Source organism: Taurulus bubalis (genome assembly GCF_910589615.1).
Source record: "Taurulus bubalis genome assembly, chromosome: 3".
Classification (NCBI taxonomy): domain Eukaryota; kingdom Metazoa; phylum Chordata; class Actinopteri; order Perciformes; family Cottidae; genus Taurulus; species Taurulus bubalis.
In genome coordinates, this window is record NC_136591.1 from 35,343,999 (window position 1) to 35,368,045 (window position 24,047).

The following is a 24,047-nucleotide window of genomic DNA, read 5'->3' on the forward strand; positions in this document are numbered from 1 at the left end:
AATTGTGTTTTTGTCTCGGTTTTCAAATTGATTTAATATATACCAATTTAGCTGGACAACATGTATTAACACATCATAGTAAACAGTTCTCTAACCTTTTTGGCCTGTGACCCTTCACAGCCTCGCCATAACTTTCACAGGTTGCAAGAGGTCAAACTCTCGGAAAAGAAGTCAACAAAATGTAAATAGAAAAAGTGTTTTCTTTCCTCTTTTTCCTGATTGTTAATCATCTTTTGACCCCTCAGATTTATTTTGCAACCCCTAGGACTACCTGCTGAGCAAAGCGAGTAAATGCCTATACAATCTCTGAGTTCTATGCGTGTCCTGTTTTTTTAATAATCATAAATATGTTGAGGAATTAGCACCAGTATATTAAACCATTAACTGAGGCAGGTAAAATGCTACTTAGCCTTGAGGATAGAAGAGCTCATCTTTCCTGTGTGCCCCAGACCACTAAAGAACATCATTTAAATCCTCCTGAACTAGACTCAAATATTATATACAGAATGAATAAAGGAATCCAAGGAGGATCTATACAATAACAACAACAACAACAACAACAATAATACTATTATCAAAAATAATAATACTATCTACAGCATAAGGGCTCTTAGAAGGCTCTCCATTCTGTGCCAGAAATATGACACATTACTATTTGAACACATGTAGATAGAAAGAGTGTAGAAACACAACCAGACATAGCTGGAGGTCTACTGGTCCACTGGTCCAGTGGTCTACTGGTCTGTGAGTGCTGGACCGCCTCAAACGCCCCCACAGGTGCGTTGTTGCGGTGATCACGTGTGGCCCCGCCCCTTCTCGCCGCGTCCAATAAAGCGCAGCGAAAGTCGCCGCTCCCCTCCCGACATGCAACCAAACGCACACGGAGGCAGGCAGCGGGGACGTAAAACGAAACCACTGAAGCCCGTGTGTGCGTGCGTGTGTGTGTGTGTGTGTACGTGTGTCTCTGTGTGTATGCATGCATGTATGTGTGTGTGTCTGTGAAGGCGGCGCACACAGATGATTAATTAGTAACATAAAGCTCCGGTTACCGGGCCGGTCTGGGCTCTGCAGAGGACACCGGCGCATACATCCGCGTGGAGGTTCTGTTGAGAGAAGAAGGCCAGGTGAGTCCGAGTCTCTGCAGGGGAACACGCGTGTGCCTCTCGGTGCAGTTGTGCGTCAGCGTTTTCTTCTTCTTCAGTTTAAATCATGGAGCTGAAATGTGTGTGCGTTTATGTACCCGGAGGGGACTTCAGTCCGTGACCGACGAGTCGAGCTCACAAACTCGGCACAGTTCGGGCATCCATAATTTAACAAGCCGCAGTCAGGCTGGGGATCTCCGCGACACGCACAGGTCCCCCCAGAGCATGAGCGCGCCCCCTGCCCCCCCATGAGTACCGCCCGAGTGATTGGATCAGTTGTAACGCGCGTCTGTGTGCAAAGTGCAGGTATAAAAAAAAGAAAGAACCAGAGGCGATATCTTGCTACATCCACTGGAGAGCAGATTGCACGTCACGCTGACTCATTTGCGAGCAACTCTGATGGATTCGGGTTTCCTCCTAATGCCATTTATTATTTTTTTGCATCATGTGTTTATTCATTGCGAGCGAAAACGGTGATGCAGATATAAAAACGCTCTCTCTCTCTGTCTCTCTCTCTCTATTTCTCTCTCTCTCTTCAGTTTAACAGGCTGCAGCGTCACGGAGGCAGCGCTGTGCGCACTGGAAACCCGGCATCCAATTGGTGGAGCCGGGAGGGGAGCCCCGGCCCTTTTCCACTGCAGGAGGAGCAGAGTTTAAGGAAACCGAAAAAGAGAAGCCGCTGCCAAGACAGCAGCAGCAGTAGCGGGGACGCAGCCTGCGCAGTTTCCAAAGCGGCGCAGCCTCCTTCTGCTGCACGGGCACGAGGGACTTCACCCGAGCTGCGCACCGACTCTGCAGGATGCGGCGCTGCATAGCTGCGTAGTTTTGGTAGACTCCGAAAGAAACGAGCCCTGCTGCTCCGGACGTGTGCAGGAATTTCCCCAGCAGCAAATTTGGGACAAAAACGCGTCGCTGACCACAGCTGCGACGTTTGGTTCCCCCCGCGGAGAGCGTGTCACTCCTCGCGTCGCCTTGGCGCGGACATGGGAAATGTAAACAGTAGTCGGGCTGGATTTTAAACTACGCACACGTCCCACGTCCTCCTCCTCCCACCTCCTCCTCCTCCTTCTCCTATCGGGGCGTCCGAGATGGAGATGGAGACGAAGAGGGTCGAGTCCGAGCAGGAGGGAGAGGCAGAGCCCCCCATGCACAGCGTCCACGGGACCAACCGGACCAGACCGTCCTCCTACCGGGCCCTGCGCAGCGCCGTGTCCAGCCTGGCCCGCCTGGACGACTTCAGCTGCGAGAAGATCGGCGCGGGGTTCTTCTCCGAGGTGTTCAAGGTGAGAGGAAGTGTTTTATGGCTCCCTTATCTGAGCACTTGTATGTTTAGGACACACTCAAAGTGTAATGTGCACATCCTCCAGGTCTCCGTGGTTCCACTAGATTCAAGTTCATGTGTGTTTTCTTGTTTATTATTAAGAGTGTGAACGGAAACGAACATGTTTGACAGCTGTGAGTGAGTTGTTGACTTCCTGTTCACTGGTGTGATCTCTAAAACGTATCCATGGCAACCAGAGCATCTCAACCCAAACACCAAGATGAGAAGGTGATGCTGAATAATCACAGGAGGAAGTTGATGATTTTTTTTGTGTGGAAAGGATGTCGTTATGGTGGAAAAGTACGCCTCACTGTCTTGTGATGGGGACCTCCGCTCAACACGTGTTTGTGGTGACCCACATGTTGTGTAAGGGGAACACGCGTGTTGGGGTGTAAGTGGATCCGGTCAGGACAGGTAGTCCTGGCCCACGTGTAGGTAACCCTAGCGCTCGCCTCTGTTCAGACACTGCTGCTCACTTGCATAGAGGCTCATTCTGAAGGTCACATCATCACTGATGGCTCTGCCAGGGCGGTGTGATGTCACAATACAAAGGGAGGTGAAGTGAACTTATATGGTGAGGTTTGTTGTTATGGAAAAACATGGATATTAATACAAGTTGTAGGTCTTGTTGGGAATGCGATAAAGGAAGAAATAGTTTCACTTGAGCCGTATAAGGCTTTCACTATCGATTAATCTGTTAATATTTACACTTTTAATCATCTCAAAGATTTCAGAAAATGTAAAAACATCTATAATGTCCTTCAGTCCCTTGGGTGACTGTCTTGTTTTGCCCGACCAACTTTTCAACACTTGGATATTTAGTTTATTATCATATGAGAAAGAAAGAAAATCATCAATTCCTCCAATCTTCCTTGACTAAGTGACTAAAACCTTTATCTGATGATAAAAACATGATCCCTAAACTTGCATTCACGCATGTTCTTTGTCAGTATTGCAAGGCGGGATCACTGAGCGCCACAGCGGTGGTAATGTTAGTGTGATTAGTCTCCCAACATAATTGTACTATCGGCGAGTCAGAACATGCATCAACTTCTTTTTAAATGAATGCATTGAAGTATGTCAAAGTGTTGAAACATGCTTCTCAAGTGTGAGGATTTTTCGTCTCTTCTGTGTCGTGTTACTGCTCTGCACATTAATTCACTTTCCTGCTATTGGATTGTTGAATAGTCAAACTTGAAGATGTCACCTTTTGTAATTCTTTTGCATCAAATTATCAATTGAATAATCATAAAATGTAATTATACCAAGAATATCCATAATAGTTGCATCCCTTAACATAATAATACTAGTAAAATACTCCCTATAATCACACTTTGTATGTAAAGTGACTCTTTAGTATTATGATGCTCATGTGCAAGTAGCCACAACTGCACATCTCAAGCAGTCCATCAACATTGATGCAGATTGATTTTCTGTTGATCAACTAATCTATGCATTGACTGTTTCAACTCTACTTTGTAAATGTGTGACCGAAAGATCTGAAAATACTGAGGTTACTTGAACATGTGGGATGGATGGATGGGCGAGATGTTTGGCCTGAAGAGTGAGTAAATAAATGGCCTCAGTAACTCGTGCTGCCATGTTTAATAAGCCGGGTAGTCCGGGGACATTGACATTTCATCAGCTTAAAGTCAAAAACTTAAATGTGAACAATCCAGTCTTTAAAAATGAACGTCCAAGTCAACCCTCACCTCAATAAATGCGTCTTATTGTGTTGTGCTGCACTCGGTCTTAAGCCCCTCCCTCAGCGTTGCCCTTTGAATGGCCAATGAGAATGCAAATGTCAGCGTGTTTACTGCCGCCTTGTCAAATTGGCACTTAGGTTTGGATCGGCTTGCCCTTTTTAATAGCGGCCATATAATTGCTAAATTGTTGCCACGGCTATCAGTCATATTTAAAAACTTTGCTACCATGACTGACTGATTGTTCCTGTATCCTGGTGAGTTCAGGGCCTTTCTGCCCTGCAGGAAAAACAAACTCTGAGCGATGTTTGATTTGCTATTGAATATAGAAGTTGTTAACATGTGTATGGAATGGACGTCCTGCACTTGGCTACGTGTGTGTGTGTGTGTGTGTGTGTGTGTGTGTGTGTGTGTGTGTGTGTGTGCGCCTTAGTGCAGATCAATGGCGGTTGCAGACAGGCTACCCTTCACCTCTCCATTGTGCACTTGTGTAACCTGAGAAAAAAAAGTTTTTCATCTTCCTTTTTAATAATCTTCAAAGGAGAGTTCCTGGTGTGTGTGTGGCCCTTGTGCAATACTCCCCACTTCTGTTTTTTTGTCTTTTTCTTTCCCCATCATCCTCAACCTAAAAACGAAAGCAATACAAAACCCTCAATCAGAGACATTGCACCATCACTCAACGGTTCATTTAACTACAAGGATTAACTGAATATTTATTCGGTCTTGTTCTCAAGGCTACAGTTTTTTTTTTTTTTTTTCTTCCACAAACATTTGGATTGATTTCTAATTTGACTATATTCCTGCTGTTTCCGTTCTGATAATGAATTTGTATATTGGCTGTCCAAGAACAAAGAAGCGCAGGCTCCTTATGAGATTTGCTTCTCATTTAACCTCCTCCGTCATTTACATGAGACATGGAAATCTCACGACATTGTTTTCAAAAGCTTCCACAGAGAGACTTTAGTGCCTAATGGTCTTGTTGAAGCCTTGTTTGTTTTGATCAGTATTTGGCTATCGGGAGCGATCCGAGGGCTTGTTGCTAATCTTTTACCACACCAGCAAGATTTTGTTGGTTTCAAAGAAATAGTTCAACAGTTTTGGGGAAAACCCTCCTTTACTTTCTTGCCAAGAGTTGGATGAGAAGATCGAGACCTCTTTATGCCCGTCGGTTAAATCTGAGGCTACAGCTGATTAGTTTAGCTGAGGCTAGCAATAAAGCTATGTAACACATTTCCCAAAACATTGAACTATTTATTTTATCTATTGTATGTTTAATTGTGATCTGCCAATACATGGAAAGCTTTAAGCTAACTCGTATTTTTAATTTTGTACATTCTGTTTCCTGTTGCTTCGGTCCTGAAGTGTCTGTTAGCCGGGTCTCTTATCTTATCGGCGCACGGCACAGGTAGAGAGTCTGATTGTCTCGGAGCTCAATTTTCCTGATAATTTCATGCCGGACGACAAATATTTTCCTTGGTAATGGTTGCGAAAAGTGGGCGGTGACACTGAAATTCAAAATGCATTAACACGAGTCACGTGATAATTTCTCCAGAACAAAACTAGTCATCATGGTAATTATCATAACGGCTGCGATTTAGCAAGATTAGACTGTGTGTGTGTGTGTGTGTGTTTGTTTGTGTGTCTCTGGAGTGGCTTTATGCTCACATGAGATATGATGATAATAAGATGGAGAGTAATTGCATAAAGAGGGGATTTAAAACGGACTGGAGACTCCGAAACACAAATACTGTCAACCTGAGTGAGGATGATGATGATGAGTGTGTGGCAGCTGCTTGTGACAATGTGAAGGAACTGGGTTGCCAAACACTGCTGTGTGTGTGTGTGTGTGTGTGTGTGTGTGTGTGTGTGTGTGTGTGTGTGTGTGTGTGTGTGTGTGTGTGTGTGTGTGTGTGTGTGTGTGTGTGTGTGTGTGTGTGTGTGTGGTTCTCATCTCGGATAAAAGTTCAGTATTATCGTATATTGACTTTCAGTAAAATTGTTACAAAAAAGCCAGTTAAGGTTAGCCTCTTACAAAATGTGCATATATTTAAACTTCAGTTAAAAAACACAATACCAAATTTGGTCATTAAAGTTGTGAACATATTTGTAATTTTGCATACTTTGCCATATCGTCATTAGAGCTGCAGCTCATGAGTCATTATCAATCAACCTGACTATAATTTTCTTGATTACTCGTTCGGTTTAGATAAAGACAATAAATCCAGATTAAAGTGAATAATGCACCTATTTTCAGTCCAAAATCCCAAAAATATTTAATTAAATAATATAGAAAACTGAAACAACCAGGGAATTGCAGAATTACTTTTTAATGTCAATATTTGATTATCAAAATTGCAGCAGACCACTCACTAGGCCACCAGGGGCATCACAATTTATTAGAGCCCCATTTGGCACAATTAGTTTTTAAAACTTAAAGCCTTGCTTTAATTTCCGGTGGAAACATAATACATGCGCGTTGCAACCCTAGTCCTCTTCCTTTGGATTAAGTTGATTGTCTCATACATGATCTTCCTGAACAAGACGTGAACTTTTCTCACATCCTAACGTTTCTGGATACCTTCCAGCCACAACTCTCCTTGAAAGAGCACCTGCATGAGAGAAAGAGACACTGATAGCGGGACTCTCCCGTCGGGACGTGTTGGGATGTGACCGCTTCTTAGTGAATCCTCGCTGCCGGAACAATGGCGGCTCCTCAAAGATAGAACGCCAACAAAGAAGTTGCGTTCGCACACAACGACCATCCGTCATCGGCTGTCACCTGTGTGCTCGGTTTAGGAGGCTGTGTGTGTGTGTGTGTGTGTGTGTCTGTCTGTGTGTGTCTGTCTCCGTGTTGCTGTTGGTTTTGGAGAGCCAGTGCAGACTTGAACATCAGCAGCTTAGTGCAGCACTCTTCCTTTTATTATTCCTCTCCTCCCTTGCTGCAGTCTGGGCCGGCTCATGCTGCCACTCGCCGCACAAGTACTTAGCGTTGTTTATGTTCCGCTCAGCCGCACAAACACGAAAGCGCTGAGCACGAGATATGCCCATCTTCACGTGCCCACCATGTTTATGGCTTAAAGGATTTCAGATGGACGAGGGATTGAAATGGAGAAGTGTTGGGCAAGAGTTGTGTAATAGTTGCACAATCAGATTTCAGATCCTCTTCATTATGGTGTTTTTTTTTTTTTTTTTTTTTTTTTTTTTTATGGGTTCATGTCAAGAGTGCATGTGTGTTTACATCAACGCACAATGAGCGTTTCCTCTCGTCCACATGTTGGCACCGTGGCCGCGAGACCTCGAGGAAGGCCGCTCCCCTGTGAGAAGGTAAACACACGGCTCAGTGTTTGCATGTGTGCGTCAAGTCGGGGATCAGAGGAATGGTGAAATGTTTGTGTGTGTCTGTGTGTGTGACTGTTATCTGTACGTTGTGGTTTTGGAGTTGCGCTTGAAAAGCTTTAACGGGACCATCTCTTCCCAGAAACTGTGTCCCTGTTTCTGCTTTTCATCCCAGATACTCTCTACCAAAGGCATCTTCTAAGTTTACAATAATTTGTCATGGACTCCTATCCCAAAGCCAAAAATCCCAAAGGGCAAACTAAAGGAGCACTCAAGTGATTTTAGTGTTGCACTGGCAAGAGACGAATAAAAACAGGGGCCGAGAAACCCTGCATTTAAGTTACGAGTCAAGCTCCAACAATACTGAATCCTACATTTCCCATAATGCATCTCAATGCAGTCTCATTATACCCTCTCTGTCTGGCCCCATATTCAAACTCCCAGTCTCAAACTTTTAAAGTTGGCTTTCTGACCTTATAACCTCCACTGACCCGTCACTTTCACAGGTGATTTGTGGGAAAACAGGTCAGTGATGTAACCTGTGTCTTGAGTGACCCCCTCATGTTTTAGGCTTATGCATGTGGATGAAGAGGGGAGGGGGCGTGGTCAGCCCGGTGTTGCTGTTGCGCAACAGGCCGAGTGAGCCGTCTGCTACCTGGATCAGGTTGTGTGTCTGAGCCTCGTCCACACAGAGGGGACCTCCCTGCTCGCTCACTGATGGACCCGGCTTGGCTGAATGCTTCGTTTCAGTCGCCCGCACACATGCATTCACACTCTTGGCTTTATTCTTTTTTTTTTTTGCTTCTGCAAGCTATAACTGAGAGCAGAGCCTCAGGCGGCGGCTTAAGCCTCGAATTGTTTTGTAGGAGAGGCTCATTTTCTCAATTCTCCAACGCACATAGAGAGAGTGGAGTTCACCCCCTCGGGGACTTTTCACTCACGGTCCGTTCACACTTCAGCTCAAAGCTCGATTGTCAAATTGGTTGAAGCTTGTTTGTTTTTGTCTTTGAGCGATTGCTTAAAAAGCTGATCCTTAAGGCAAATTTTGCTTTAGTCTGGTTTTAAAAAAGCTGCAGAAATTGCACTTTAAATGATGATGATGATGCTGTTTTTGAAGGATACATCCAGTTTGTGTGTGCCTGGCTACAGACCAGTAAGACTGTAAAAGTGCTTGTATCATGTAAATGTCACAATAACACGACTTTGCGGAATCCATCATTTATTTGGAGCTCTTCAGTTACGGTAACGTAGGGAAGTTGGGAGTTATCATTTAAATCCTCAAGAGAAAAGAGTTGACCCAGTGTCAACCCAAGTCCCCTCTGGAGTAGCATGTGGGTTTATTTTCTGCAGAGTTTTCTCTTTTTCATCAGAATTGTGGACGCAGACACAAAATAATCACCTACATGGAACAAGCACAGGGTTGTGGCTCCCATTGACAAAAAAAGTCCACGTACTTTATAATATTTGAGGGAATTAATGAAATGTCTTTGAGTCAAAATCTCAGTTTTAATTGATGTGTTAATTTCATTTTAAACTACTGGTTTGGACATTTTCTTGCAATTTCTCTATTGCATTGCTTAGAATTTCTATCTTTAGAGGCCTACAATCGCAGCTCTTTTAAAGGTCCAACACGTCTCTTTTGCCCTTGTGTGCGCCCTCCATCTGCGGTCTGACACGTCGTCCTCCTCCTCCGCTCTGGTCTCGCTGTGCATCAGCCGGCCCCGCCGGGCCGCCGGCTAATGACAGACATCGCTGCACATGTTGGCTGCACGGAGCGAAAGATGCCGGCGACCTTTCCTCTGCTGACTGCAGCACTTTACAAGGCCGAGTGTTTTTTGAAGGAGAGCTGTAGGGTGTGTCTGGCCGCATGCATGCGAGTCTGTCGTGTGTGTGTTTGTGTAATTGCTCCATATCGTGGGGTAATCTTGATGAAGGCGTGGACATTGGCATTCCAGTGGCGAGTCCGTGGAGATGATGACCAGTAAAGTGGTTGGTATAAAGAATTTCAACAAAGAAAACGCACGTTGCGCTCTGCAGTGTTAATCTTCCACACACACACACACACACGCACACACACACACACACACACACACACACACACACACACACACCTGAGACAGACAGACTCTTCGCCCTTAAAAATGATGAGTGAGAAGTCCCACCACTGCTGCATCAGCAGTTGGCTCACGTTTGCAATGTAACATGCCTACCTTAGTGTGTGTGTGTGTGTGTGTGTGTGTGTCACTGTTGAGTCTCAGGATGCCAAACAAGCATGTAAGAGTTTCTTCAACTAAGCGAGAAGGCAGATGTGTGCAGGGAAAAAGTGTGATGTAAATCCACAGCCATGCAGAGCCCGACAGTCCTGCTTGCCAGATAAATCTACACTAAGTGTGTGTGTGTGTGTGTGTGTGTGTGTGTGTGTGTGTTCTCTAATCGGCTACAGAGCTCCAGCCTACAGGAGGCTGCATCCTCCTCTAAGTGCTGTTAATACATAAAGATAAGTCGTGCAGTTTGAATTTCTGCTCCAACTTCCTGTTAGCGAGAAGAAGCAACTACTGTGTGTGAGATTTACACGTGTGTATCCATGCATGTGTGCAACACTAAACTACAGGCTGAACAAGTGGCTCTACGAAATGATCTAGTGCGGCTGCAGAGATCGACTCATTGACTGGCCTTTAGGATGATGTGTGTGTGTGTATGTATGTATGTATGTATGTATGTATGTATGTATGTATGTATGTATATATATGTCTATCTATCTCTCTATCTCTCTATCTCTATCTCTATCTCTCTCTCTCATTACTCGCTGCACTATAGTCTTGTCTTTAATAGGCTTTGTAGTCAGTTTCCATCCCCACTCTGATCTGGAGCCCAGCTCAGATTCAGACCTCTCACTGACTTCAGCTCAACACTCACTCCCAGACCTTGACCCTTCACACACACTCCCCCCTCCCTCACCCTTTCATTCTTTCATTGCACACTCATGCCACTAATGAAGTCACAACCTGAAACCCTCCCAAGCCGGTTCAACTTTATTATTAGTTTGGTGGTTTGCGGTCGGCATTAAAAGCCTGATTGCAGATCCTAAATGCAAACAAAAGTGTGGCCCAACAACCAAAACTCAAAACGCATGATTTGCAATCTGCTGTTATAAGTAGGGTTAGGTTTGTGTGAAAACAAATTTCCAATTTTAAAATGCACCAATATTACAGATCAACTATGAAGCATTTATCAAATATATATAATTATTAAAAACGTGTAAGGAAAATGAAATGCTGCATATTGCCAATGGTCTCTCCTTCTCTGACTTTTACAGTATCCAACGCTGGTAATTACACACATGCAGTACTGAGCCTTCTCACTCCAGTCACACTCTCTCTCTCGCGCGCACACACACACACACTCTCAAACTATTATCACACACAAACTAACACACACAGTCAGACGGACTCAGAAACACCTCCGACTTCTTCTCTCAACACACCGCCAGAGATTTTAGTGCTCGTCTGCTGCTCGTGTTTCTTGTTGGAAGTCAAACTTTTGGAAGTTAAACTACTTGCCAGGCGACTATGCACCGACGTGTAGCCCGAGGGGGGGAAGCACGGCGCGTCTCCATGGTTACCATACCAGACGAGGCGAATGCCGCTGCAGCAGCAGGTCGGGGCACAACAGCAGCCAAAACAAACGAAGGAACTCAGCTGACCTGCTAATGTTTCATGGCCGGTTTCCAAAAGTACCTGAGTGGGAATATAATAATGTATTACTTCAGATGGTGTTGACTGATAGGATTGATGTACTTGTAATGAATTATGTATCATAAATACCACACTGAAGGCCTTCTCTGTTGAGCTATAGTTGTGTTATTTGTGCCTATGTGAACGTAAAGGTGTTTTAGAATTATGCTTCTGATCAACGGTCATGTGTTTGTTTTATCACTTCAACTGGTGCAATATAAATACATTTTAGTCTGTCATTAAAAAAAAACTTTAAATTCCAAGCATCAACATTGCACCCTATTTAAAAAAAAAAAGAAAAAAAGATATTCTCTTTAAAACGTGTGTATGTATTATATTGCTATTGCGGATTCTTTACTGTTTATTTTATATTTGACTGTCTCTTGTGTGCACTTTACCTGTCTGCTGCTGTAATCCTGCAATTTCCCCACTGTGGGACTAATAAAGGAATATCTTAAGTGCATTTTCTCTTGCTACATCACATCATTTCCTGTGGTTTTGATTTCTATACACATTACAGCCAGGGAGTTTTGATGAATGAAACATGTTGTTGGTCCAGGTGCAGCATCGGGTGTCCGGCCAGGTAATGGCTCTGAAGATGAACATCCTGGCCAGCAACAGAGCCAACATGCTCAGGGAGGTCCAGCTCATGAACCGACTATCACACCCCAACATACTCAGGTCACTAAAACATCCTTTTTTTTTATCTCTTATACGTCTGTGTCTTTCTTCAAATATATTCTAGGAACTGTTCTCCTTCTGCTGCTGAGTGTCTGTCTGCTGTGTTTGCAGGTTTATCGGAGTGTGTGTGCACGAGGGGCAGCTCCACGCCCTCACAGAGGTGAGACGCTCATTAACCTGCTGCTGAGGAGAATCTCTCTATTCCCTGTCGACAGTGCCGAGCCTTTCCAACATTATGTGCATTTGAACGTCCAACTGCATGAATAGAAAAACATTAATTCAAAGCAAAGGTTGATTTATGGAAAAAGGCTTATTTCAATTTGTCTGTGACGGTGGCCATTATGTAGCAATCAAAATTAATCAGGCTCATCTTCATGTATTATACAAATAATATTCATATTATCTTAGTTTTTTCTTTTTCAAATGTATATTAAAACTTGTTTTGACCAAAATGAACAATTTAGTCCAGGTATAGATATTACAAATTGTCATGTTTGCCAGAAAGAAAATGACATAACCGACTAATATTTGCACATTTTACTTCTTGTTTAGACGTTAATGGCGTTTATAACCCAAATTGAAAATGTAATTTGTGAATCTTTAATACAACTATTAATAGTGCAGGGCTAACATGGATATTTACTCTTGAAACACCAACTCTGGTGTCTGTTTCTGCACTTTTTAAAGATACTGTCCATTTTAAGGTGGCATCTAGTGGTGAGGGTGCAGATTGCAACCAACTGAAACTTCTCCGGTGAGCAAAGCATGGAGGAGAACTATGGTGACCGACGTGAAAGCATGAACGGCTCGATCTTTAAAAAAAAAAAAAAAAAACATGACTTATTTCCATGTGATTATACACTAATAAAAACAATATATCCAATTTCTGTCAATATATCCCCCTAAAAGCTACACACTGTTCCCTTAAAAAAAAAAATATATATTACTATAACACACCCTTTTAATATTCAAATCTTTCTCTGTATTTCCACGAGTAGATTGTTGATCCCATCTCTTTGCTGTAAACTCCAAAAACTGAGATGTGTTTTATTTTCCATACTTTTTAAATCAGATTTCATTTATTGTTTGATCAATGAAGCACCAGCTCTGTCGGTTTCTATAACACCGACCTGCGTTACAGACTGAGGTCGGCCACTTCATGACACTTCACCTGTTTCTTGAATGCGTTGGATTTACCTGCCGTTGCCGCGGTAACTGAGCTGCTCATCAGTGGAAAAGGGGATTTGGTGTTCTGCGGTCTGTACCGGTAGTGTTTGTTTGACACGTCATTGAAAAGGTCATCAGGTTTCAGACATACGGGGATTAAAAAAGGACCCGTTGAGTGTTTTAGCCGCTCAGTGAAATCCCTAAAGAATCGACTTTTCTGTCCATTCATCTTTTAGCCGAAAAAACATTGTAATTTCCTTGTGATTTAAAATGTATACAACTGAAGTGTCCCAAGTGACCTCTGTGTTGTCACACCTTTGTTTCCTTCTTCTGTCACTATCCCCCAAAAAAAGTGCCATCTTCAATTTACAATTATATAAAACGGAATAAAGTAGTAAATCCTCACATTTTAGACACGGCATCCGAGAAATAAAGCTGCCACAAATGACGGACTTGTATAAATGTTATGTCACCAAGGAGCAGTAAAATACACTATGGACTTATCAATGAAATGGGACAATAAAGGAAGACAAAAAGCTGATAAGAGACTCAATATTTATTCATGTGATGCGTATTTAATGACTGACGGTAACATTCACGTGGGAAAGTTTTTTTTTTAGGGCCCAATTAAACAATATGGAAAGGATGGAAGCATCTCCTTGTGCTTTGATGTGTGAGTTAATGATGAACTCTTTGTCGCCGATGACCCAGTACATAAACGGCGGTAACCTGGAGCAGCTGTTGGGCAGCGACGTGTACCTGTCCTGGAGCACGCGCATCATCCTGGCCCTGGACATCGCCCGGGGACTGCAGTACCTGCACAGCAAGGCCGTCTTCCACAGGGACCTCACCTCCAAGGTGACACAAACACACACACACACACACACACACACACAGAAACACACACATGTCAGCGCATCACACACACACATCGCTGAGCATCAGGGGGAACACGATGACCTACAGGCGCACACATGAGTCGTGTAACTGCAAATGCGAATGCTAATTTATGTCTTTAGCAGCAGACGGCTAATGCTGCTGTTGTGCTAAAAGATCATGAGGCCCCGCCTCCAGGTAGACACCAAAGAAAGGAAAGTGGCACACTCACAAGCTAGAATTAATGGAAACATTATGTATGTTTATAAAAAACAAATAAAAGAGATTGATGACAGTGAAGTAAGATGTGTAGATAAAGTTTACAAACCAAAGCCAGAAGGGGAAAAAAAGACGAGGCCATCTTTTGTTTATACTCTACAGATGGAGTGTCTGAAATCTCAATTTACTCTGCAAAGGAAATGTTGACATGCTGGAAACTGTTGGCTATTAGCTAATCGGATTTGAGGAGGCACTGCGGTCGAGTCGACGTGGTGAAATAATCACTTCATTGAGGAAAAAGGCACAGAGAGCAACCGCTTCTGTTCATTTCAAGCGAGGTGGAAACCTCGGCGGTTCTCGGCTGCTGACTTTAACGCGGCCTCCTAAAAAGCTTTTCCAGCAGATGAAAAAGCACTGCACAGAAACGTCTCAAATCCCATGCTGAAATACACACAAAGGGCCGCAGGCAGGCCATATAGAAAGGAATGCTCTCGCAGGCGCATGAACACATTTAACCGCAGTAATCGTGATGCGCTTGACCTCTGACCCCTCTTTGCAGAACTGCCTGGTGCGCTGGGAGGGCTGCGTGTGCTCAGCCGTGGTGGGAGACCTGGGCCTGGCGGAGAAAATCCCAGATTATAGGTCAGTCCGTTCATCAAAAGTTATATCAACACTCTGTGATAAGATAAGTCACGCTCAATAAATCACATTCCTCCGCTCTCTTTTTGTCGTATACGTCTCCCTCAGGCCATATCTATCTGAGCAAAGTGTTCGCAAATGTCTGCCGCAGCTTCTCTTTTCTCTCGGACGAGACGCAGAAAGAGACGCATTACTCACATAAAAGTCTGCGTGAGCCACATGTGATGCCTCCTCTCCGAATGTTGTGGTTACCCCCCCCCTCTGGGGAAGTTTTTATTAATATTGCGAGGCGGCCACAGACTCACTTCTCTGTTGCCGTCGTCTCGTGGTGTTCCTCCTCCAGCTGCTTGTGTTTTATAAGTTTTATTTTCTTCAGCTGGTTCTCCAGTGACATCATATCTCCCTTAACGATGCAGAAGGAAAGGGTAAAGGGGTTGGCTGTGGAATATAAAGTTACAGGAGTCATTGTGAATTATGGAGTTGCGCAAATAAAAACTGTTAAATGGGGAAATAAAAATATAGAAACGTTTGAAAATATAAAGTTTATCAGCCATACGCAGACAAAACCTCCAGTATGAAAATAATTGCATCTCTAGTTCCAGACTTTGGTGGATTTCCATGCCCTTAAATATTGATTGCAGCCACTTTAATGAATAAAAAGCGTCATTCCCAAAATGCTGAACTATTCCTTATAGAAATATTCCAGTTAAATCCACAAAGTCAAACGGTAAAGAACTACACGACTTCAGTAAACTAACTTTGTCTACGCCTTGACATCACTTCTCCTCGACGTCAATCTGAGCCCACGACTCAAATCAGACGGTTTGTCTTCTTAATGAATATTGATCAACAGTCGGGCGGGGAAATTATGGCAATATAGAGCATAACACACACTCACACACACACTCTTACACTGTAGACACACACTCAATGTCCCATTAGCTCCCCATCCCGTACTCGCTCTATCTGCAGTCATTTAGTAAACACATGACTTGCTGACATGAAACAGCTGCCACTGTAACCTGGCCTGTGTGTGTGTGTGTGTGTGTGTGTGTGTTTGTGTGTGTGTGTCCTCTGGCTCCGTTTTACGGCGGCCACCTTTTCGTGTTTACACAAGTCTGTATGTCACTTGCATTTGACGAAATGCGTTGCATGCACGTCCCTTCAGCTCAACACAAAGCGAGGAAGTTCATGGTTCACACATGCAGGGCCTCCGCCTGAGTGTTGCTCATTGTGCGTTTGTGCATACCTGCAGCGTTCACGCACAAAGCCTCTGTTTGCTTTAGCGTCCGTTTCAACAGCAGCTGGTGAATTGTGTTTCCGTCCTTTTCAAGGTCATGTTTGCGTTTTTAATATTTTGGAACAAACAGCGTTGTATCCTGTAGCGGAGCCACCAATGGGTGATGTTGACAACTCTTTTGAATGTGTGCGTTTGTGTTGGATTGCTACCACTGTCTGTGTGGTAAGGAGGAGAGGAGGGAAGGAGATGAGATGAAGGGATTAGGAGAAGCACTCCAAATAAGGTCAAACTATTTCAGTCCTTTTGCTCTTACTGGATCTCTGCTGCCCCTCGTTCTAACAAGTCATTCCTGTCCTTTACTCTCCGTCATTCTTCTGCTGTCCTCACTGTTCATGCTTTAGTTTTCTCTCCATTTCCTTCTGCACTCTCTCTCTCTCTCCTCCTTTTTTTTTCCCTCTTGTTTCTGTCGGTCTACTTCTCCAAATGGTGTTTACGTTGGGAGCCACTGCCGTCTTGGCTTCTCATCTTTCCCTCTGCCATCACTTCCCTCGCTGTGTTTCTTTTTTTTGTGCAGTATCATAGCCCACAGTAGCAGATGGAAATAGCACAGAAAGGAAGTGTGTGTGCGTTTGTGTGCGCGCATTCTTATGTTGCTTCCTTTTTTTTTATTCGGCTAAAGTTGCACAACGATATCTTGATATCAGAACTTAAAAACAGTTTTTTTTATGGTTATAGAGGAAGTGCACACAAACACTCGGAGTGTTTCATCCCATAAAAGCTCTCTCTGCCTCTCCATTGGGCTCAGAGTTAACTAAATGGAGCGTGACGCCTGCTTCACCTGATGGTCTTTACCTGATGTTCTTCTCCGACCATTTGCTTTTCTGTTGTCTCAGATTTCCTTAATGTAAAATTAGTTTTCATCATTTCTCTTTCATCCGAGGGGACTTTGCTCTTATCTGATATCCTGTAGCTGTAGAGAGAAAGCCTTTCTTCTTCTTTTTTGTTTACCAGGGTAGCAACTATTAAATATATTAATGATCAATTACATTATCATTTTCTCAATTACTCCTTTGGCCCTAAAAAGTTAGAAAATTATGTAAAATTGCCATCACAATTATCCCCAAGAAGACAGTTTCCCAACAGTCCAAAATATATTCAATTTAACAATTCAAAGCAGCAAATATTCCCATTTTGATCGGCCAACTGCTTAATCTATTGTTTCAGATTCATCGTCTTATCCCAAGGCATGATTCATTTTTATTTTTATTTAAAGTAACATTATTTGTTTTTATAAATGTGTGAACCAACCCTTTAACGGTGCCTTTTTTTTATTAAACTCAATTTGTGACTAAATTGAGTTATTTTCTTTTAGGCAGTTTAAGACCAAAGCATCACAACTGGATTTAGTGTCTCATTAAACAATTAAGACATTTTGAGGACTTAATATTCATTCATTTTAACAGACTAATAAAGCATTAGAGAAACATGATTTCTGTTAAAGCTGTTATATACTTTACTTAAATAAAACCCAAATTGAATACAACAAGATCCTTTTAAATGTGTTGTGAAACGTATCAAATGACGCTTTCCTCTCCCTCTGTTTCTCTCCTCTTCGTCGCTCTGCAGTGAGGAAGAGGACCAGGAGCCTCTGGCTGTGGTGGGCTCCCCCTACTGGATGGCCCCGGAGGTGCTCAGAGGAGAGGTGTACGACGAGAAGGTACTGACCGGACGCTGCCGTCAATACCGCTCAGCTGCAGGAGCTCAAGGTCCACAGTGGGCGTGACGAAGGCAATCCAATAAAGCCAGTACCCAGGCATTGAAGTCGAGCAATAAATATTTCATAAATCAGTTATTATCTTGAAGGCAAACAGGAATTTAGTTATGCAAGAGGTGGACTGCTTGGCCTGTATTCTTCATTTTCCTATGATGGGCATCCTAATTGCCTGTTGCATTTAAAAGATGATGATGATGACGTTATGCAGCCTGCACGTGCTCACAAGAAACTTCAAATTAGTATAAACTAGATCCCGAATGTAGTGCAAAATATTACAAATCCACATCATTTAAATCATTTCCCAGACCGAAAACATAAGCAACTGTAATTTACAAGAGAAATAAATCTAGATTTTGAATCTGTTCACCAGAATATTTGAGTGTTTTGTCTTTTAAAAATGAACTGATTTATTTAAAGTTGGATTAAACCAGAATCTAAGCACCCAAGTAAAATATAAACTGAATATGGTAGTTGTCTCCTTGTTTTTAATCTTTAACCCGTGGATGTGTGTCTCTCTGATCGATGCGTCTTCCTCTCTGCAGGTGGATGTGTTTGCATACGGGATCATCCTGTGTGAGACGATTGCGAGGATACAAGCCGACCCCGACATCCTGCCTCGCACTGTGGTACCAAGTCCTCTTTAATGTTTCCTCTGTTCCCTTATCGTCACATTCTCATCATCTCATGCACAACTCGTGTCTTGGAGCCCTTTTATGATATCGTTGCGTGAATGATGAAACCGTTATTGATAATATGCAAGTCAAGGACAGCTGCTGTATTAATTTACAGCCAGAAGTCAGTCGGTATTTCAAAATGTTGTGCAAGCAGAAATGTCAAACTGACAGTTTCACTGCATATTTTAAACACATTGTCTATGCAAAGTGTACAAGCAACAACACGTAGTAATTTAAAATCAGTTTGTTTAAAAACTTGTGTTCTGTAGATGTATTACATTTACAAAACGCACATTTTGCATTGCATTTTTTATATATTTAGGACAAAGCCTCAGTGTTAAACTCAAACTGAATGCCTTTCAAGTTAAGACGAGAGCATTTTCCCCCTTGTGGCCATTTAATATACATCAATTGCAGACAGCTGTCTGGCACTACTAGCGCACCTAAACATTAAACAGATGGTGGCGCCACCTTTGGTCGTAATGGGACTTTTGCTTTTAAAAATCACACTCATTATCACTTGAATGTAAATTCTCACGTGCGTTTTTCAAAAATTTGTGTTTTTGAACAGGACTTTGGTTTGGATGTAGTGACCTTTCAGGAAATGGTGGGAGACTGTCCTCTGGACTTCCTGGAATTGGCCTTCACCTGCTGTAATGTAAGAGAGGCACACACACACACACACACACACACACACTGCTGTTCCCATCTTTTTTGCTAGGTCACCTGCATCATGAGCCTTTTTTTTTGGTCTATTTTTAGTGAGAAGTTTTCTGCTCAGTTGTAAGTGCATTAAGGTAATGCACAATACAATTTAACTAAATCCTCAAATGATTTACAGCTGAGTCAACACATTATAACCATTAATTTATTGCAAGCCTGTTGTTTAACACTGTATTGGTTTTAGTTGCAACAATGTCGCTTGGGAGAAGAGAAAGTACCTTTTGCCTGACCGCTTTCTGACCAGATTCCACACTTAGCCGGAGCATTGTCCGTTTCTCCTCAATGATGCGGTCGTGTTTAGACGGAGCAATTGTCGAGCGCTCTGTGACATCATTTTAACTGATAGATGAAGCCCGAAATGCTACATGGGCTAACACGCTAACATTAGAGGAGTGGCATCCATCCATCCATCCTCTAACGTCCAAGCCAGGTTTACATCGCCTCAATTTCTTTTAATAAAAAGATTGCTGACGAGATCAAATCTGTCTTAATTTTGACTTTCATTCAAGCGCTTGTTCAATCTGTCGACTTTGTTTCTGTCAGATGAATTCAAAGCTCCGTCCGTCCTTCTCCCAAATCGTGGTGGATCTGGAGAGGAGGCAGGCTGAGGCCGAGAGGAAGCAGAAGGCCGAACCGACAGTCAAAGGTGAGTCACCGACTCTCTGAACTGAAGGCGCCAAAAGGAACACGTGTTTGTTCCTGCAGATTAATAATAATAATAATAATAACATTGTCCCTCACTCTTTTTTTTCTTCTTTTCTTAAAGCCGTCTCTCCAGCGATCGGCCCGTTGCGGAGGCGCTCCCTCTGCCTCCCGTCAGATCCTCGCCTCTCCCGCAGCAAATCTGACATGCTCCACCCCCTGGACACGCCGCCCTCCGTCACCATGGCCGCTCCTGCTCGAATCAACCCCTTCTCTCAGAGGGAGGACCTCAAGGGCGGCAAGACCAAGCTGTTCGACACGCCCAGCAAGTCCGTCATCTCCCTCACCTTCACCCTGCCCCCGCCGCCGGACTGCGACGACGCCTCTGGGTCCGAGACCGACGGCCGCATGCTGCCGAGGAGGCACCGGCGCTGCCACTCGCTGCCGTGCACGCCGCCTCCGCACCTCGCGGCGGCGCCGAACACCGTCCTGACCGAGGAGTCCACGTCTGAGCTGGACACTGTAAGCGACGAGACGAGCGGAAGGAGCGAAGAAGAGAGACTGTTGAGAGGAGAGAAGGCGACCAGGGAGGGGAGTGGGGTCGATTCTGGTCTCCCTCTGTCCCTCGAGCCGCTGTCGCTGGACCAGGAGGAAGGGGAGGAGCCTATGGATTGCAGCAGCTCCCCGAACACACAAGACAGCGCCTCATCTCCTTACTCCGAACTCTCCCCTCCTCCGGTCCACTCCTCGACGCCCCTCCAGTCCTCCATCCCTCCCTTCTCAAACGGCTGGGGCTCGGCCATCTCCAACGGGCCGCCCTGCCTGCCCCCCCTCTCTCACCTGGATAACAACAACGTGGTCGTGAGTCGACCCTCGGGATGGAGGGCCACGAACGGCACGACCGCCACCAACAACAACGGGTACCACTCTCCTCCCAGCGACCCCGCCGGCTCGTCCCCGTTCGGCTCCGGGAGCCGACACTCCCTGGACCAGGAGGAGGTGGTCTCCTGTCCCGGCTGCTGCCTCGCGGGCCTCCGCTTCCCCTCGGCGTGTCTCCGAGCGCCGCCGCGCAGAAACCTTTACAAGAACTTGAACGGGGATCGCGCGGCCTCACGTGGGCTGCTTTGTCCGGCCCCTAAAGGCCTGCCGCCCTCCCCGACCCCCACGACCACCACCACCAGCCTGGAGCCGGGGCTCGCCTTACCGGGGGCACAGACATAAAACACACACAGGAAAAGACTCTGCACCAAAAGCTCTTCCCTGGACTTTAAGTGGGTCCTCTTAGCATTTGCACAGATTTTAACGCAGCGATACCTGCTTATTCTCCAGACACACTTTTTTGGTGCAGATCGGTTTACTGAAACACACTCCAGGCTGACTTTCCACGTCTTTGCTGGCGGATTGTCGCATGGCGCCCTCTGCTGGGCTGAGGGCGCCACGCAGACATGACTGATGAGCGACGAGGCCCAGAGCTGTCCGGCATGTAAACGCTCCTCTCTGGGGGCCGCTCGGTCGGACCCTGTATATTCGCGGATGTTAGGATTCTCGTGACTGAAGATACGTCGACGCTGATGCTGAAAAGAGGAATGTTAAGCTTAGTATTATTACTGCTGCAATGATATTTGATGTTTGGTGCTGTTTCTGAATGAACAGGCAGTTTTTGCTTTAATGTATTTAATTATCAAGAGGGTGTATGGTGCACTGCTGGGCTGTGTGACTTTGTGTGTGACAAGATATATGACATATGAGTGTGAGGTGGGTTCAGCGTGAGAGGCTGGATGTGTGTGTGCATGTGTGAGAGGAAAGAGTGTGCTGTACACCGCTCTTACGACCATTTTGTTGCTGTATGATCTCTATTGGCCCTTTGGGTAAGCACTTAAACTGTATTACTGTTGTTAATAAGGAAACTATGTTTATTATAATTACTTTTGGGAATGAATGGTCAACGACCTGCTTAAGAGATGTACAGATTCTTATTATTTAAAGATGGCATTGAATAAAAAGATAGAATGCACTTCTCCTGACATGTATCTGCTTTATTTATTTAGCTGAGAGCGATCTCAACAACCGTTAGATGGATTAGCATGAAGTCACTGAGACGTACATTAATCCTTTAGGATTAATTATAATAACCTGTAACTTCTTACCTATAGCCACCATCACATGGACATTTATATTTGTATATTACTTTGCTTTATCAGGTAGTTTCCACTAACCCTGCTGTATTATTTTGACGTTTTTAACATTTAGCTTGTTAGCATAATGCAACAGACAGCTTTTTTCTCACCATATACAAAACCCCTCACCTATTATGTTTCAGCAGTTTTAGTTATTTCTGTGCTATTCCACCTTTTTTTTTTTTTACCCGTTTATACATTTATCCCAATTTGACGAGAAAATAGACATGCAATTTGGTTGAAAAGCTTATAATTACAAACTCAAATATATTTCTCCATATTCTCTGTTATATAACAATCAATGTAAAAAAAATCAAAGGCAAAATTCTAAATTGTCACATTTTTCTGGTAGGCACAGAAATGGTTTAATAAAACCTTAGTTGAAGAAAGAAGAGAACACCACTAAACCTATATTTGCATCATGAAACAAGTTAATGTTCGGCCTGTAAGTGTCTCTCAAACTTCTCGTCCTCCTCTAAGTAGATTACGGTCTTTCAGCTCTCTTAACAAAATCACCGGCCTTCAATTGAATCCTTATCTCTCCACCCCTTCCACCTCGCCGCTCTATCACTCTCCCTGCAGCTTACCTCATCTCCTCAGTGCGTCTTTACGCGCTGTCCTGCTTTCAAAAGGAGTCGGTCCCCTGCAGCCCTGCACAATCTCACCAGAGGTCAAAGAAGTTGCCATGGAGACGCCAGGCGCCACCACGCTGGGATGGTGCGTGGTCGTCGCTCTGCTGATCACCGGTGAGCGCTGACGTTAATGTCGCAGTCGAGGTGTTTTTTTACTTGACTTCTCTGTCGCCGGGTGCTCATGCTTGCAAAGTGTTAACAAAGTTGTGAGCATCAGACTTAGCGGGTTGATGAGCATCGGTGTGACCGTGCTATTTCGGTGTGTGTGTTTCGTGTGACCCTCCCAGGGTCGACTGGATCAGTCTGCTACACTGCTGTGGAATCACTGGACTTAGGATGCCTCCTGCGGTGGGATTGTCCCAGTGTTAGTCCTAATACCACCTATACCGTGCAGACAAAGACACAGGGGTAAGTCCTGCTGTCTGTGCGCGTGTGTGTGTGTGTGTGTGTGTGTGTGTGTGTGTGTGTCTGTGTGCGCGAGACAAATCCTGTTAGTTCATACGTTTTCATGTCGTTGCTACAATTTGCAAAAACTTTATTTGCAGGCACAAAACATTTTACCTGTTTTTGTTTTTAAGGTTTCATTGAAACATAAAATGTATATATACACGTGGTTATTATTTATACTTTTATATTTTATATATATATATATATATATATATATATATATATATATATATATATAGTGTCAGAATAATAGATGCTCATGATGTGTATATACTATTCTAGTTTTTTAAAGGTACATATCTATAATAAGTACTTTTAATGTTGTGACACTACAATTTCTCTGTGTGGGATCAAAAACAGTCCATTTTAATGTTTGATCATTATTGTCTATTTAGTGCTAAAGTTATGGTTTGATAAGAATTTCTGTTTTACTTTTAAAGCACGAGAAGGGAAGTAAATTGCCATTATATGATGCATAGGAATAAAAAAAATTAAAAAACGGGGATAAAAAGGTTTTGTAGTTTTATTTGCACATTTAGAATACATTTACAAAAGTATAAGATAATGCTTGAGATGATAATAGTGTTTTTAATTTTTCAAGCAAAATGTCATATAGGAAGGGGAATACATTTCAATAACAAGCGTAACAGCTGAAGAAAAGCAACATTATTTAGACAAAAAGAAAACTACTGATTAGAAAATCAGTCTTAAAGTTTTTTTTTTTTTTGCCCATCGAAGTAAAACCGATCTGACAAAGTCAAGAGGCCACATGCTGATGACAGTCAACCTTGACAATAGATTCCACAAAATTCCTATAAATTCAACATTTTGTCTGTTTCTTTCATGCACATACTTTTCCATGTACTCTTGTGTGTACTCTGGTTGCAGGGACCCCTGGCACGACGTCCCGTGGTGCGTTT

At 43.7% G+C, this 24,047-nt stretch overlaps 1 protein-coding gene across 1 annotated transcript; it reads left to right on the top strand.

Moving 5' to 3' along the window:
- Window positions 1-2,230: 2,230 nt before the first annotated feature.
- On the top strand, window positions 2,231-21,869 carry tesk1b (testis associated actin remodelling kinase 1b; the record flags this gene model as incomplete). Its single annotated transcript, XM_079214916.1, has 10 exons — window positions 2,231-2,425; window positions 11,796-11,917; window positions 12,029-12,077; window positions 13,796-13,942; window positions 14,739-14,821; window positions 17,685-17,775; window positions 18,375-18,458; window positions 19,078-19,164; window positions 19,773-19,875; window positions 19,996-21,869. The coding sequence occupies 10 exons, from the start codon at window positions 2,231-2,233 to the stop codon at window positions 21,090-21,092; spliced, it is 2,058 nt and encodes a 685-aa protein (XP_079071042.1). The 3' UTR covers window positions 21,093-21,869.
- Window positions 21,870-24,047: the final 2,178 nt, after the last annotated feature.